The sequence below is a fragment of the Rattus norvegicus genome, chromosome 4 (genome assembly GCF_036323735.1).
Source record: "Rattus norvegicus strain BN/NHsdMcwi chromosome 4, GRCr8, whole genome shotgun sequence".
Classification (NCBI taxonomy): domain Eukaryota; kingdom Metazoa; phylum Chordata; class Mammalia; order Rodentia; family Muridae; genus Rattus; species Rattus norvegicus.
Window position 1 is genome coordinate 59,535,055 of NC_086022.1, and position 17,103 is coordinate 59,552,157.

At 43.0% G+C, this 17,103-nt stretch overlaps 1 protein-coding gene and 1 pseudogene across 5 annotated transcripts in view; both read left to right on the forward strand.

Moving 5' to 3' along the window:
- Positions 1–10,691, forward strand: part of Strip2 (striatin interacting protein 2) — a 42,268-nt gene extending 31,577 nt beyond the window's left edge. For 3 of the 5 annotated variants that reach the window (XM_063286497.1, XM_063286499.1, NM_001427848.1), the window contains exons 19-21: positions 5,293–5,397; positions 7,158–7,362; positions 8,204–10,691. In XM_063286497.1, the coding sequence (XP_063142567.1) occupies positions 5,293–5,397; positions 7,158–7,362; positions 8,204–8,454 (561 nt within the window). In that variant the 3' untranslated portion in view covers positions 8,455–10,691. The remainder of the gene's footprint in view (positions 1–5,292; positions 5,398–7,157; positions 7,363–8,203) is intronic. The other 2 variants (XM_063286498.1, XM_063286500.1) reach the window with 1 other exon arrangement.
- A 1,121-nt stretch (positions 10,692–11,812) lies between these two features.
- Pgk1-ps1 (phosphoglycerate kinase 1, pseudogene 1) lies at positions 11,813–13,102 on the forward strand (annotated as a pseudogene).
- Positions 13,103–17,103: the final 4,001 nt, after the last annotated feature.

A 17,103-nucleotide genomic window follows, 5' to 3' on the forward strand; every position in this document is an offset into this window, starting at 1 on the left:
CAAAACTAACCCAGAGATAACAGAACACTCAAAAGAATATATATATGATATACATATATATATGTGTGTGTGTGTGTGTGTGTATATATATATATATATATATATATATATATATATATATATATAGTCTCATTGCTGGGTGGGTTTATTTTGTCTCATAGTCACAGCAGGAAAGTCAGGACAGCAGGACTTGAGACAGCCGCGTATATTTCAGGAGGCAGAGAGTGAGGAGCACTGGTTAGTCTACTTCTGTTTATTTAGTCTAAGACTGTGGAACAGTACCACCCACATTAAAAATGGGACCTCCCACTTCAGTACCTATTCTTGACAGTCTCTCACGGACAGGCATGCCCAGAGATTTGTCTCCAAGGTGATTCAAACCCTGTGAAGTTGACAATATTTAACAGCACGGCCTATTTTGAACAGTATGGGTGTTCGAGTTGCCCACCTATAGATTAAAGATGAAGGAATAAAGTGATGGTTGTGTTTATGAAGTCCTGGAGCACCACAGCCAGAAATTATCGTGGCCCAGTGTCACCTTTCCATGCTGGGGACATAGGTGGAGTAGTAAAGGAATAGCCAAAGCCTTCTAAGGCCATGGGAAGTTAGCAGTGCTTCAGAATGTGCATGACCAGCCATTTGCAAAGAAATGTTTGCAATTTCCTTTTAGATCTAGGGGATGGCATTTGAAAGTTAATGTTTAAAAGGTAAAAAAAGCATTAGAAAAGTGTTCAAATTGGGCTTGATTTTTATTGAAAAGGGACATAAAATGTGTTTAGTTTACTTGAATTTATATACCAAGTCCTCTCATTAATCCTTTTCAAAGTTTTTACAACTTCCTAATCCAAGTACTTCTAGATGCTCCAGAATATTTCTATTATTTGGGTTTTCTTTTCAGGATGTAATCATTGCACTCAAATATCAAGGTGTGTAGCATTCCTTTCAGACACTGTTTAACCAGTTATGGCCCTTTAGAGAAAGGTTGTTGGGGGCCAGCGAGATAGCTCAGCAATAAGGGCATTTGCTCTCAGGCCTGGCAGCCTCAGGTCAATGCCACCCACATGGTAGAAGTGAGAGCTACTGCCTCAAGTTGTTCTCTCTCTCTCTCTCTCTCTCTCTCTCTCTCTCTCTCTCTCACACACACACACACACACACACACACACACACACACAAACAAACACACACACACACATGCATACACGCAAGCGCACAGTCTCTCTTTTCTCACTCAAATAAATAAATACGTATAAAAAACAGTTTTAAGATTTTGGTTTTGGTTTTGTTTTTGTTTTTGTTGGTGGTGTGTTTTGTTTTGATCAGGCATGGTGGTACACATCTATAACACCAGCATTCAGTAGGCAGGGCAGGAGAATTGCTCTATCTCTGAGGCCTGCATGGACTACATAATGAACTCCACACCAGCCCCAGGCTGCATTGTGAGACCCTGTATTAATAAACAAGATAAATCAAGTTTTTGTTGTGATATTCAACATCACTGTTCAAAACAATAGTTTCTTTAGTGTCAGTGTTTCCTTAGCATGAATATAGTGTGAACATAATGTTTATGTTCATTTTCCATGAAATATTTACACAGAGAAAGGCCCATAAATAAACAAACTTTTACATCATTTTGTCATTTTTCCTCTTGGTCACTATTTCTATAGCATGTCCTTCAGATGTCAATGTCCGAGGTGATTTTCTCAAACCCTGAGGCACATGTAGTTTGCTAAGATGCCCTAGATGGGTGATCTTGAAAGCTTCTTCTTTACCACTCACTCCACCTGAGAGCCATTTCTCCTTTATATTTATATGTAGGCCCCTTATTCAGCAGCAACTTGTCAGAAACCCACACAGTAAGGGAGTTATCCTGTATTGATGCGGGAAAGGAAAATGTGAAGTGTGTCTTCATTTTCAGTTATAAAAGAGCCATAGTAAAAAAACAAAGACTGGTTTACACACACAACAAAAAAAAGTTTTTAATTTGCAGTCATTAAGTATGAAGACCTACCAAAAATTATTTTAGTAAGTGCAGGGTAGACATGGTGTGGAAACCTAAAGCACAAAGTAACAGCAGAACTAGGGTTGAACACAGATCTCGAGCAGTTTTCCTGTCGGCTAGTAAAAGGGTGAGTGTTTAGACTCCTCAGGCTATCGCTCTCCAGGTGGATTACCGAGCACCAATAATAACAGCATTGGCTTCCTAGTGCGAAAGCAAGAGTCATGCTGCTGGACTTAGGTGTCTGTGGCAGGGTTCCAAGGGTATTAGATCTCACACCCTTCTTTAGCAGTCCTTCTTTAAAGGCTCCATTTGATTATCAAACCAGTCTGATGTTCTCCTTTGAAGCAGTAAATAAACCCCAGGGCTGAAAAGACGGCCCAACAGTTAAAGCATTGGCTGCTCTTGCACAGGATGGGTGCAATTTCTAGAACCCAACATGATGCCTCACAACTGCCGTAACTCCAGCTCCAAGGGGTCTGATGCCTCTTTGTACTGGGTACTGCATGCATTTGGTGCACATACAAACTCAGGTCACACACATACATATAAATTATATTTTTTAAAAAAGAAGAACCTTACTATTTTTCTTATTTTTCTTTTTCTGTAGACATTTACCTTCTGCTGATTTGAAGAATTAAAGTAGGCATAGAAGGGGCTTCTTTGCCCTACAGTCTTCAAGACTTTCAGAAAGAGGAAAATCAAAGAAATGTCTCTTGGCAATCACTTCCAGTGTTTAGCATTCTAGAACACAACTAGAAAAGGAACAGTGAAAAGACTCCAGATTCAAAGGAAGTTAAGCGCTCCTCATGGTTGGGCCATGTTTGGGCTCTCCTTTATGTGCAGTCTTCTGTATAAGCTCTCCCTCTCCGGGTCTTAGTTTTTGCTTCTGTGGATGAGCAAGTTTCACAAGAACCCTGAGTCCCATTTAGTGCTCAGACACGCCAAGCTGTTTCCTCAGCCAAAAGTCAAAGACAAGTTCTGTTCCTCCCCTAGTCATCTGAATTACCTAGACAGTTGGCATAGCCTATGTTTTTACTCAGTTTTAACTGGGCTATGAGCAGGTTTTTTTTTTTGTTTGTTTGTTTAGTTTTGAGACTAGGGCCTGGGCATTGCCTTGACGATACTCTAAAAGGTAGGACAAACTGAAGCTTTAGACTCTAGGCACTCTACAGTAGTAATTTAATTGTGAGAGTAAAACATAAGCAAAATTTTTGTCGATTTTTTTCAGTGCTAGAGCTCTCACCAAGTGCTTTGTGCATTATAGGCAAGCCCTGTACTACTGAAATGTGTCCCAGCTCTGTCTGTCTGTCTCTGTCTCTGTCTGTCTGTCTCTGTCTCCCTCCTTATCTCTCTCTCTCTCTCTCCCCCTCTCTCGTGTGTGTGTGTGTGTGTGTGTGTGTGTGTGTGTGTGTGTGTGTGTGTGGTGACAACTTGCAGGAGTTGGTTCTCTCCTTCCATTAAGTAGATTCCAGAGATCAAACTTGGTCATCATTGATTAGGGGCAAACACCCTTACCTGCTGACCCATCTTGACAGTCCTGATTCTTTTCTTGAGACAGAGCCTTGCTGTCATAAAATTCCCTATGCAGCTCAGGCTGGCCTGAAACTCTCCTGCCTCTGCCTCTGCTTCTTAAGTGCTAGTATACAGGCATGTTATATATTGTATATAATGTATGCATATGTATTATAATATGTATTGTGATAATATGTGTATATACACAGGAGCACACAGATCACATATTTAATATTAAGAGGCTATATTTTTGTTCTTGAAAAAAATGACTCTGAGTAGATACCTATTTTTATCTGATATGATCTGTTATCTCTGGTTAGATACTCAGAAGCTTGTTGTGTTTTGTTTTGTTTGAAAGAGGGTATCACAGAGAAACCTGGCTGTCCTAGAACTTGCTCTGTATACCAGGTTGGCCTCAAACTCCAGAGATCCACCTGCCTCTGCCTCTCTCTGGATTAAAGGTGTGAGCCACCACTGCCCGGTACTCACAAGCTTTCATGCAAGAGGGGTGGAGGGATGCTCAGTGGTCAGAGCACTTGCTGTTTTTCCAGATCCTGAGTGTAGTTCCCAGCATTCACATCTGGAAACTTCCAACAGCCTGTAAGTTTACCATTGGGGGTTCCAACACCGTCTTCTGGTCTCTGCAGTTACTGGGACACATGTGGGCATATATTCAGACACCTAAAAAATAGATTTTTTTTTTAAAGAAACATAAAGAGGGGCTGGGAACTGTGCCTCTTGCTGCACAAGCTTGACCACCTGAGTTTGATATCTGGAATCCACATAAAAATGGAAGAGAGCTGACTCCATAGTGCTGTGTTCTGACCTTCATACACTAATAATAATAATAATAATAATAATAATAATAATTAATAAAGCAGAAACATATAATAAAAGTGACTGGGTTTTTCCTTTCCTATTACTTTTCCTTTTGCTGTGATGAAAACCCTAACAAAAGCAACTTACAGAAGGGAGGGTTTATTTTGGCTCAGTTCTAGCGCAGTAGGGAAGGAAGCCTTGGCAGTGGACACTGACTAGTCATTCTGTCACAAAAGGGAGGAATAGGAATGGTTAAGCTTAGCTGGCTTTCCCTTTCCTTTTAATGCATCCCAGGGCCCAAGCCAGGGTCTTCCCATGTCAGCCTAATCAAGGTGATTCCATGGGCCAGGGCAATGGCCTCTCCAAAAGAAGCACTTGCCACCAACAAACCTGACAACCTGAGTTTGATCCCTGAATCCCATGGGGTAGAGCCAGCTCCACCCACACAGTTTACAGCCTCCCGGTAAGCTTAGCATCTCTTTCTAAGTGATGTCCACAGAACATCTTATAGGGCCCGACAGTGGTGGTGCATCCCTTCAATCCTAGTTCTCAGGAGGCAGAGGCAGGTGGATCTGAGTTCAAGGTCAGTCTGGTCTACAGAGCAAGTTCCAGGACAGCCAGGGCTCCACAGAGAAACCCTGCCTCACTCCCCAACCCCCCAAAAAAGTCTTGCAGGTTTGTCATTTGAGTGTCTGTTTTGTTTTCTGTTTATTTTTTATTTGTTTGTCTTGTTTGGTTGGGATTCAGGCACAGAGCTCGGCAAGTACTCTATTACTGAGCCCATGCTCAACCTAGCTTTTCAGATGAAGGATATTATGTCCTCAGACTTAGTGTGTAAAGGGCAGGAGTAAAGAGGTGCGTTTCCTACTGGATATCCCCCTGGCCTGACCAACAGACATGCAGTGTCATAGGGCATGGAAGCCTTGTGTGTGCTGAGATGATGATGGTGCCCTTATTTCAGGAAGCCGGAGACAACAGCCAGTTCTGCTGGAGGAACCTCTTTTCCTGCATCAACCTCCTGAGGCTGCTCAATAAGCTGACCAAGTGGAAGCACTCCAGGACCATGGTGAGGGGGGGCGCGCTCCAGGACCATGGTGGGGGGGGCGCACTCTAGGACCATGGTGAGGGGACTCTCGGTCCCAGAAGCGTCTCCTCAGCTGACCTGTGCAACCCTTAGTATTGTACATTGCCTATTGGAAAGCACACGCATGCACACACACATACAGACACACACACACACATTTTCTAAAACTTAAACAAGATATCAAGCAGCCTAGTTGGCTATTACTTGTGTTAAATATAATAATATTTATGTGATTTTTTTTTCCCGGAGCTGGGGACCGAACTCAGGGCCTTGCGCTTCCTAGGCAAGCGCTCTACCACTGAGCTAAATCCCCAACCCCTTATGTGATATATTTTTTTCCTTTTTTTTTTTTTTTTTTTTCGGAGCTGGGAACCGAACCCAGGGCCTTGCGCTCATTAGGCAAGCGCTCTACCGCTGAGCTAAATCCCCAACCCCATGTGATATATTTATAAGCAAAAATTTTCTCTAGAGCCAGTGAGATGGCTCAGCTGGCAAAAGTGCTTGCTATGAATCCCTGGTGACCTGGCGTGCCTGGTGACCCCATAGTGGGAGGAAAAAGCTAAAAGCTGTCCACTGACCTCTACATGAGTGCTATAAAGTATTTTCACACATGTGTAAAAACACATACATGTATACATGTGACAAAATTTAAATAGTTTTAAATCTTAAGAAAATAACAATGGCTGGAGAGATGGCTCAGTGGTTAAGAGCACTGACTGCTATTCCAGATATCCTGAGTTCAATTCCCAGCACCCACATAGTGTCTCACGACCATCTGTAATAGGAAATAAATATTTTTTTTAAAAAAGAAAATAACAAAAGGTCAGGTGGTGATGGCTCCTGCCCTTAATCCCAGCAGTCAGGAGCTTAGGCCAGCCTGGCTACAGAACAAATTTCAGGACAGTCAGGACAACACAGAGAAACCCTGTCTCAAAAAAATTTATCTCCAATGATACACAAGAAACTGGTAATAGTGTAAATGGTATATATGTCAGGTAATCTTTGTTTTGAATTATATGTTATAATTTAAATTTTTTTAATTAGATTTATTCATTTTATTTGTGTTTTGCCTTCGTGTTTATATATGTATCACTTTATACTTGGTACCTACAGAGGTAAGAAGAAGGCGTTGCATCCTATGGAATAGATGGTTGTGAGCTATGATGAGGATGCTGGGAATTGAACCCAGGTCCTCCAGAAGAGCAACTTGTTCTTAAATGCTAAGCCATCTTCACAGTGTGAATATTACAAACTCTAAACTAATTAGTTCTTCATTTTGTTGTATATCACAAGACTGACTGTGAACTCCTGATCAGCCTCTGAATATGGTGATTGTAGGCATGGTAGGCATGTGCCATCATGTCTGGCTTAATTTGTGTGATGTGGTGTGTGTGTGTGTGTGTGTGTGTGTGTGTGTGTGTGTGTGTGTGTGTGTTAGACAGTGTTTCACTCACCCCAGGCTATCCTCAGCCTCCTTATACAGTTCACTCTTATGTAGAGTAGTTAAAATTCATGGGCTTAAACTATTGGCAGACAAAAATGGGCATCTCTTTTTACAATTACTAAGTAATATGCTACTAGTATTTAAAAATCTGGACACATAAATTGAATTTTATGTTTCAATTCAAGACGCTAGGGTCTCCTAGGATAGCCAGGTTTGTCTATATTGTCTGAGTAGGAAATCCTGAGGGGTTCACATGATGACGGACTGTTTGTTACCCTGTCCCTGTTTCACTGGGCAGATGTTGGTGGTGTTTAAGTCAGCTCCAATCTTAAAGCGAGCTCTCAAAGTCAAACAGGCCATGCTACAACTTTATGTCCTGAAGCTACTAAAGATACAAACCAAGTACCTTGGGCGCCAATGGAGAAAAAGCAATATGAAGACCATGTCAGCCATTTACCAGAAAGTGCGCCACCGTATGAATGATGACTGGGCTTATGGGAATGGTGAGTACTCTCATAGTAGATGGTAGGTATTCTTTGTGAACTAGGAGCTCGTGAATTTGACTAGGCTGACTGGCCACTGAGCTCCCAGGATTTGCCTGCCTCTGCTCCTGCAACATGGTGGTTATAAATGCATACTGCTGCACCTGGCTTTTATGTTGGTGTCAGGGATCCAAAGTCAGGTCCTCATGCCATCTCCTGAGCCCCTAAATATGATACGAATTTTATGATGTGCTAAAATGTTTGCCTTCTTATACTTTTTGTTTGTTTGTTTGTTTTAGTTTTATTGTTTTGTTTTGAGACATGGTCTCACTATATAGCCCTGGCTGTCCTAGAACTTGCTATATAGACTACGCTGAGATCTAGTCTGCCTGCATCTGTCCCCCAAATACTAAAATTAAAGACCTGCACCACCATGCCCGGCTGAGTTGGTCCAGACTGATGATTCTTCATGTTCTGCCCCAGTCTTCCCTAGGAGAAAATCTCCCCTTTTAATCCACTATGGAAAGTTCAATAAGAGGAATTTAATTGCTCTTAACAATTATAATAAATCACTAGAAAGAAATAAACAAGAGATTACAATAAAAACTCATCTCCTTTCTCAGCAGTAACTACTGTTACCAGCTTCTAATCTGCCAAAGATCATTTCTGTTATAATAGTTTTATATGTGAGCATATGAATACTTTTAAAACCTGTAAGCATGCTATATGTCTACTTTATACATTGCTCTTAAAAGAACATTCTGAGCGGTTTCACTGTTAGGATCCCATAGACCATGCTCTATGGAGGAAGAGTAGCATCCTGAGCTGTACCTATCTTTTTCTTCCTCTCTTCCTATGTCAGACATCGATGCCAGACCATGGGACTTCCAAGCTGAAGAATGTACCCTGAGGGCCAACATCGAGGCCTTTAACAGCCGCCGATATGATAAACCGCAGGACTCAGAATTTTCACCTGTGGATAACTGCCTGCAGAGTGTGCTGGGGCAGAGGTTGGATCTGCCTGAAGATTTCCATTACTCCTATGAGCTCTGGCTGGAGAGAGAGGTGTTTTCACAGCCCATCTGTTGGGAGGAGCTGCTCCAGAATCACTAATGGAGGTTGGATCCAGGAACCCATTCAGCCTTCTCCGTGAACCCCAGGAGTGTGTGTCCAGGGGTGTTCCAGCCTGGCATGCAGCAGAGACACACAGCATAATTCAGGGCTATCCTGGGTGCCATTAGGCTTGAAGGTGGTTGCAAGACTGGGTGGGATCCTGAGTCAAAGCAAATGGACCAACTTGTCCTCGGCTCAGCTAGGTACCTAGATGGCCTTCACATCTCCTGGTGGATCAGTCCTGGACAGACTTTGAAACCTGCTTTAATCTTGCCAAGAACTAGGCCAGCCTTTTGTTACTGTGGCTGGCTTTGTTAGCCACAGTAGTGAAGGGAAGCTCGTTACAGCATTTGGCCCATGACGTTCATCTCAAGCAGGGGAATAGATACAGCCGTAAAATGAGATTTTTCGTCTTGCCCGCCCTAAATGCCTAGGACTTGTCATTTAGCAAAGCCAACTTTAGACTGTATTTCACATTTAAAAAGTTGGTGCTCACCTCTTTATAAAATAATCACTGATTCTAAGGTGATTTGAGAGCACTGTATCTTTAGAAAGGATGACTGTCTCCAAAACGCTGCATGTTACAGAACAGTGTATTGTGTAGGCTTTTTCCCTTAAGAGACTGGTGTTCCATGTAGAAACTATTTCATGTGTATTCTGTATAGTACATTGAATACTTTGTCATTTGGAAAGAACCACAACTAGTATAACCTTCTCTAAGAATGTCTTGGGTTTTTCAGACTATTTCAGTTTTTAAACAACAGAGTACACTGCAGAAAATTACTTTCTAATATAACCCCAGATCTTCACCTGAGTAAGGAGAGGAGAGAGACAGGATCTGGCTGTGTAGCCCTGACTAGGCCAGACCGTACTGTGTAGCCATGCTGGCCTTGACCTTGCGGTGATCCTCCTTCCTCTGCCTGCCAGTGTCAGAGGCATGGGCCGCGGCCTCCAGCAAATCCATCTTAAATGATTGCAGGAGGTTTTATTTACTGAGATTTGTCCATTTGCACTGAGTTGTTTATGAAAAGCAACAGCATCGTTTATATTTTCTCTTCTGTGTTCATTGCTTCTGACCTTTCCTTTGTCTTTCTTTGAACTGCTAGCAGTTTCAATATGGTTTGTACTGGACGCATCACACATTTCACAGGGGATTCTCTACTCCTCCTACATAGAGAAATCACATTTTCTCTTCTGCTTTTCAATTTAACGTTTCTTTGAACGTTTTTATTTTAAAGGTCTTCCCACTGCCCAGACACTAATGAATCTTTTTATGATGACACAAAGACACTTTATTCCTAGAGAGCTGGTCCAAACTGGCTCATCTACTCTTCCCTTTGTCAAGCACAGTCTCATTTGAGGTCACTATAAAGGCCAACATTATCCAAAGCAGCGATCAGTACCTCTGTGCGTCGGGTAGCAGGGTTTCTTTCCTACTGTGGAAAATGACAGAGAATGTTAAGTATGCAACAGATGAAATGTCTTAAAGTAATTTGCAAACCGTATCAAAGCACGGCAAGCCTCATTTCAAACAGTTTACTGAACATAGCATCAGGCAATTTTATTCATCTAGGGTCAGGCTACTATGATTTTAATATTTGCATAAAAAGGTAATTTTCCTGGAAAAAGCATCATCACCAGTCTACTTTAAAGTTATATCCTATTCAATTCTATAAAGAAAAAAACAAGTTGCCTTTTAAAAAAGACACATAAATGCTTTCTGAGGCACAGAAGTATACTAAGGTTTAATATGTTGTGTTTTATTATTTATAACTCTTAAGATTAATTCTTTTCCTTTTTTTTTTTTTTTTTCAGAGCTGGGGACCAAATCCAGGGCCTTGCGCTTGCTAGGCAAGCGCTCTACCACTGAGCTAAATCCCCAGCCCCAAGATTAATTCTTAATGCAGATGGAGAAACTATTGCACCTTGCAAAAAAGAATGGTTAATTTCAAATCACATCATTTTCCCCCAAAAGTTGCTGTGGCTAACTTTCTGGTATCAACAGCTAGCCCCACGTCTAAGATAACTAGGGTAGATCTCCCAATTTGAGAGCTGGCCTGTGTGGTTAGGAACAGCTTTAACCCGTAATGGAGATTCCAGTTCCTACATAGAGGCATGCCATCTGTATGATTTATAATACAAGGACTTTATCTGCGACCATCTCAGTGATGTTTGTGTTGATAATATTATTCATCTCACCAAACACTTTAATAAAAAGAAAGCCCTGAAATTAGAAACTTGGTCTCTAATTCTTTAACAAGGATAATCTTAAAGTCATGTTAGAAAGGGATACAGGAGAAATACAGAACTCCAAACCCGAATGATGTAACAAGTGTTTACTTCATCATCCTGGGTCTGGAGCCAGCCTCTTGGCTCACCCTGGACTCTGGATTGACTTTTCTCTAAAATTATTCTGGCATAGGCCGGATGGATGTCCCTACGACACATTGTTTCACTGTGAAAGGCAAAAGCAGGAAACAAACTGTACTGTGTCAGTACATTTCAGAGCCCCTGCTTGTTGTGGCAGAAGGGACATTTGTCATTGGCTGATGCCATGCAGTCAGCTCACATGGTCAATCCTAACATTGGGGGCCAGAAGAGCACACTGCCCGAAAGCTGGCAGGTATGGGTAGTGTGACGCTTCTATGGTCATGCTAATGAATACCTATCTGTTCCCATCCTACACAAAGTACACACAGCTCCTCCCCAAGGAAGGCCCCAAATCTTATCCAATGAGACCTTAACATCCAGAATCTCATTAGTCCCGGGCAGCATCTTTCTCTTTTTACAGAAACAGGGTCCCAGGCTAACCCTGACCATTGCAGAGCCTGTCGAGCCTGAGGCTTGAAAACTGCATAACAGTAAACTGAATTCCGTTTAACTGATTTAATAGTGATCATTTCAACTGTGTACATACACCAGAACATCCTTTCGGGGGTTTTGTTTGTTTTCTTCTGGCTTTCAAGACAGGATTTCTCACTCTGTAGACCAGGCTGGCCTCAAACTGAGAGATCTGCCTGCCTCTGCCTCCTGAGTGCTGGGATTAGAGGCCTGTGCCGCCACCACCTGATGCCAGGTCATTTTGTACATCTTAAACATATACAAATTTTTGTCAATGGTACCCCAATAAAGCTGTATTGTTTTGTTGTTATTGAGGCAGGCTCTCACATAGCTCAGGCTGGCCTTGCACTTGCTATGTGCTGAAGACAAACTTCGACCTTGGTGTATATCAGTCCATAATGATTCTGAGCCCTCAGTTGGTTAGGGAAGGTCTTTAGGCTGCTCTACAGAAGTAATTCCTTACCTTTCAGTGTTCTCTGGGGTTAGAAACAGATTTCTTTGTACTCAGAAACAGAGGCAGGAAGATTATGGTTTGGGGACCAGCCTGAGCTACATAGTGAGGCCCTGGTCTCAAAAGAGCATGAAGGTGCTTCCGGGTCCCATGCCAGCTGCGGTAGTCTCCTCTTCTTCCGCTCTTGGCTTCTCCACCTGAAGCACTGCCAGAATGTTGCTTTCTAACAAGCTGGCCCTGGACAAGCAGGACGTGAAAGGGAAGTGGATCATTATGAGATTAGACCTCGGTGTCTCTGTGAAGAACAACCAGATAACGAATCACCAAAGGATCGAGGTTGCTGTTCCAAGCATCACATTCTGCTTGGATGTGGAGCCAAGCTGTCCTTACGAGCCACCTGATGGCGTTCCCATGGGTGACAAATACTCCTTAGAAGCAGTTGCTACAGAACTCGAATCTCTACTAGGCATGAATGTTCTGTTCTTGAAGGATTGTGTGGGCCCAGAAGTAGAGAAAGCCTGTGCCAACCCGGCGGCTGGGTCTACCATCCTGCTGGAGAACCTCCACTCCCGTCTGGAGGAAGAAGGAAGGGGAAAAACTGCTTCTGGGAGCAAGGCTAGAGCTAAGCCATACAAACTAGACGATTTCCAAGCTCCACTCTCCAAGGGAGGGGCGTCTGTCAACAACGCCTTGGGGACTGCGCGCTGAGCCTACAGTTCCACGGTGGGAGTGAGTCTTCCACAGAAGGCTGCGCTGTTTTCTTTTTTTAAAATAAAGGAGATGAACTACTTTGCCAAGGATTTGGAGAGTTCAATCCTGGGCAGAGCTGAAGTCTGGCTGATTAATAAATGCAGAAGAGTCTAGATAAATCACTGGTAGGGGAATGGCCTTTACTTTCTTTAAAGTAAGCATAGAGATTTCGATTTCTCTGTATGATGGAGGAGGCAATATCATCTAAGGTCTTATGTCCAAAACAGAAAAACGGTCCTAAGACAAGGGAATCACCTCGTCTATTGGCTTGACAAGTTCGATGAGAATGCCAGGCCTAGCCAAGCTGCTGGGGCCTTTGGCATAACTGGATGGGCTTGGATTCACAATAGCAAGCAGTATTCTGAGGCTGTGGTTCCAACCGAGTAGATTGTTCCGATTGGGCCTGTGGGGGTATTGAAAGGGATGCTGTTCCCGGGAAACCAAGTCCCTCGTTGATACAGTGGTGACAGTCACTTCTAGGGTTTGCATTACCATCACGGTGGAGATGTACCAAATAGAATACGGGATGAGATGAGCCATGGGAACACTGTGAGTGGGGCCAACCTAAAGCCACTGGGAGGCTAAGTCCTTCTCAGCAATGTTTAATCTTTTCTTACCATTGCGTTCCTGCACACAGTGCTAAGTTGGTTTAGCATTTTCTACACAAAGTTCAGCTAATGGCCAGAGATGTAGCATCAGGAACCCTTAAACAGTTGCATGGCGTCTCTGCTCATCTCTATGGCACTGGAGCTTGTCTTTATTCTTCAAGACCCCCTTTAATTCCTTAGTGACTAAACCATCGCACGTTCTAGAGTACTCCTATTTATTGTACAAAAGAAAGTAAGCCATGATAGCTCAGTTCTTGTCTTCATGTATGTTACTGTTCACAGCTCTGCATGGAATCGACATGAAATTCCAGTTGTGGGTTCAGAGAAATGGATGATATATTAAACAATAAAGATGTCCACTGTGGGCAAGGGTACATGGGGTTAGTTCCTTTTTTAATATCCCTTACTACATCTGAAGAAGGGATTAGAGAACTCGTCGTCTGTCCTCTCAGTGACTGAACATCTTCCTAACTGTACTTCCTGGTTAAGGACTGTTGAGGCATGGGAATCATTTATATTTTGAATAGTCATTATCAAAGACTTTTTCAAAGTCTAATTCCAGTTAGCTGTTTGCTAGTAGTTGCAGCTCCTTAGCATGCCTCTCCAGATTTGATTACAGGTCCTTTGTGTAGCGGGCCTCCGTAGAGCCTTTGTCTTTGAGCCTTTTTGTCCAGTGAAAGAATTTACTGGGTTTTTAAATACCACATTCTGTTTGGTATTTACCCTATGGCAATGTGTTAAAGAACCCTTTTGAGTCACACCATCTTCATAGTTTTTCTCATGAACTGGATAAACAGTTAACCTTTGTTAAATCTTGAAATTTCTGAGTTACCTTTCCCCTGCTTGATAATAGGCCAGTTTTTTGTCCTTTTTGTTTGTTTTGTAAATGCAGCTGATACTAGCCAACTCCTACTATGAACATTTCTGTTTTCAAATCTTTTCACCCAGGTCAGACATAATGACACAAGCCTGTAATCCCAGCCCTGTGGAGGCAGAAGCAGGAGGATCACTGGGAGTTCAAGGCCAGCCTAGGTTACTAGTGACTTCTGAAAGAGCCAGGGATACACAAAGAAACTGTGCCCTCAAAAAGCCAAAAGAAATAGGAGGAGGAATGAAGGAAGGAGAAGAAGGAAGAGAAGAAAGTAAGGGAGGAAGAGGAAGAGAGGAGGAAGAGGAGGAAGAAATGAAGGAAGGAAGGAAAAGGAGGGAGGAAGGGAGGCAGGAGGAGAAAGAGGTAGAAGGAAGAAGGCAGAAAAAGAGGGAGTGAGAAAGGAAGGAAGGGAGGAGGAGGAAGGGAGGAATGGAGGAGGAGGAAGAAGAATGGAGGAAGAGAAGAGGAGGAAGGAAGGGAGGAAGGGAAGAAGAGGAAGAGGAGAGAGAAAGGACGGGAAGAACAGCAGCAGTGCTCTCTGGCACTCTAGCAGACCCTGGGGCACTGGTTTGTAATTGTAGTTACTCAGTAGGAAGACAAAGTTCAAGGCCAACCCAGGCAACTTAGTGAGACACCAAATAATTACCAAAGGGGGCCTGGGGCTTTGGGGGATATGGCGCAATGGTAGGGCGTCTGCCTAGCATATTTATAACTGAGGTTCAATCTCCAGTAGCACCTCCCCCCAAAAGGTGCATATCCATCTTCAAGTTATCACAGGCACTGATTTGCCAAATTTTTGGCACTTTAACAGTTGTGGTTCTTCTCCCTAGGATACTAGCCTGTGCACCAGTTGTGGGAGGGATTTGTGGGGGTAACCTCATGCTATTGGTACCAGGTCCTATATACAGGATATCTGACAACCCCCAATTTTCAGAGACTTGTAACAACAAACCTTTTGTGCATGTGGAACTCCCAGTACTCTGAGGCAGACCCACGCCTTTAGTCCTAGCACTGGAGAGGCAGAGGCAGGGGGATCTCTGTGAGTTTGAGGCCAGGCAAGAATATGCAGTGAGATCCTGTCTCGTGATAACAAACAGCAACAAAACAAAGACACAACTTCAGGGTCTTTCTAACCTCAGGGTCTGAATACTTAGTGTGGGAGTTTGTTGTACCTGTCTTCTCTTCCTGGGTTCTAAGACGACTGACGGAAAAGACTTTGTTCTCGGTAAAGCAGGAACAAGAGACTAAGTCATACAAATAAATTTAGCACCTGCTACTTAGACATGGTGCAACACTCAAGGGTTCACAGCAAAGCACCTCAGACAGCCAAGCCTGATACCGTGTAGGGTGCTACTCCACTACAGGAAGGCACTCCTGGGTTAGATTTATAGAGGAAGGAGGTATATAACTAGGAACAAGAATAATGTCTACTGGGAGCGGGAGGGGATAGGGGGCTTATGGACAGGAAACTGGGAAAGGGAATAACATTTAAAATGTAAATAAATATATCCAATAAAAAAAGAATAATGTCTACCACAGTTGTATAATGTCTTCAGAACCTTTGAAGTAAAGAGGTAAAAAAATGCCAGATCAGCAATTGTGAATCATCACCCTGACTTTCCAGGGCCTCTGCACTGCGAAAGGAAAACCTGAACTACAATTCCCAGAATCCCCTATTCTCCGTGAATCCAGGTTAAAAATCTATTAGCAAGCCCGTTATCTCCTGGAAGCAGTTACAATCCAATTAGACATACAGATAGATATACAGGACTCACGACTCACTGCAGATTCTCAGTGGGCTCTGGGGAAGAGCACTGTGACCGCCTAGATCTTAGAATCTCAAGAGCTATCCCGTGGGCTTCTGAGAGCCATCCGTCCCAGTGACTTGTGTCACCTTCAGCTGTGACTTTCTCAACTTAGTATGACCTTGTCTCAAAATTAAACATAGCTGGAAAGAGAGGATCTTTCTGTGTCAAATCAATGTTTTCTGTGACATTTTTGTGAAACAATGGGTTTTGTTGTTGTTGCTGCTGCTGCTGCTGCTGCTGCTGTTGTTGTTGTTGACAGCACCAGTGCTAGTCTTACCTGCTTAGTCATATTTATGAGGACTCTTCCCCCATGGCCTAATCGCACCCCATTTACTTTATTGTAACTTTATATGATGTTTTTCAAGATGACAAACAAAACCTAGCTTTTAGAGTAAGTATGATTAGTACGTACATAAAAAGTAACTTTTATCAGCCTTTGAGTCACTACCTATTTTCTCTCCCGCTGCCCCCAAATGTAACGTGAAGAGCATTTATCTCCTTTCTAATCTCAACACAGACCATTTAACAGAACAAGAAGCACATAATCTCTGAGATGGAGAGTGGAAGGGGAGGTCAAAACTCACCAGCAAAGCACAGGAATGTGCGATGGTTTGGTTTGGGTAAATCCTAATGGGGGACATTTGGAAAACACACGATTTACTGTTATAACTCCATATAATTTGGATGGATGTTGGGCCAAAGTTCATGAATTGAAGGTGTGGAGTCTTAAGGGAAAATATTTGGCAATTGGGGAGCACACTCACAAAATGGATCATGGATTCTAACCCCTTCCTTTGTTTCCTGGCTCTTTCGGTAAGCAGTTGCTCTGTCACATGCTTTTGCTGTAATCCCTGCCCTGAGGAGGACCCAAGCAACAGGCGTGGGACCTCCAGTACCGTGAGCCAGGGTAACAGTTTCCTCTTACATTTCTGTTGTTGTTTTGTGGGATTTTTTTTGGGGGGGGGGGGGGGGGGCTTGTTTCACAGGTATGTAGCCTTGGCTAGCCTGGGACTCTTTATGTAGACCAGGCTAGCCTTGAACTCACAGAGGTTTGCCTGCCTCTCTCTGCCTTTCAAGTGCTAGTATTAAAAGCTTGTGTCACCAGGACAGGCTACCTTGGGTGTTTATCGCAGTGACAGAGGATTGATACAGAGTCTGTGTTTTTAGTCATCTTCCCCCAGTGAGCCTTCAGTAGCGTCTGGTATTCTGTTAGAAATCCTTATCTGCAAAGTTTATAGAAGTTAAGCCCTGAGCACACTATACCTTCGAGAACATAGTCCAGATGAATTAATTCCCCAAATGTTGTCAAGTATACTCTCC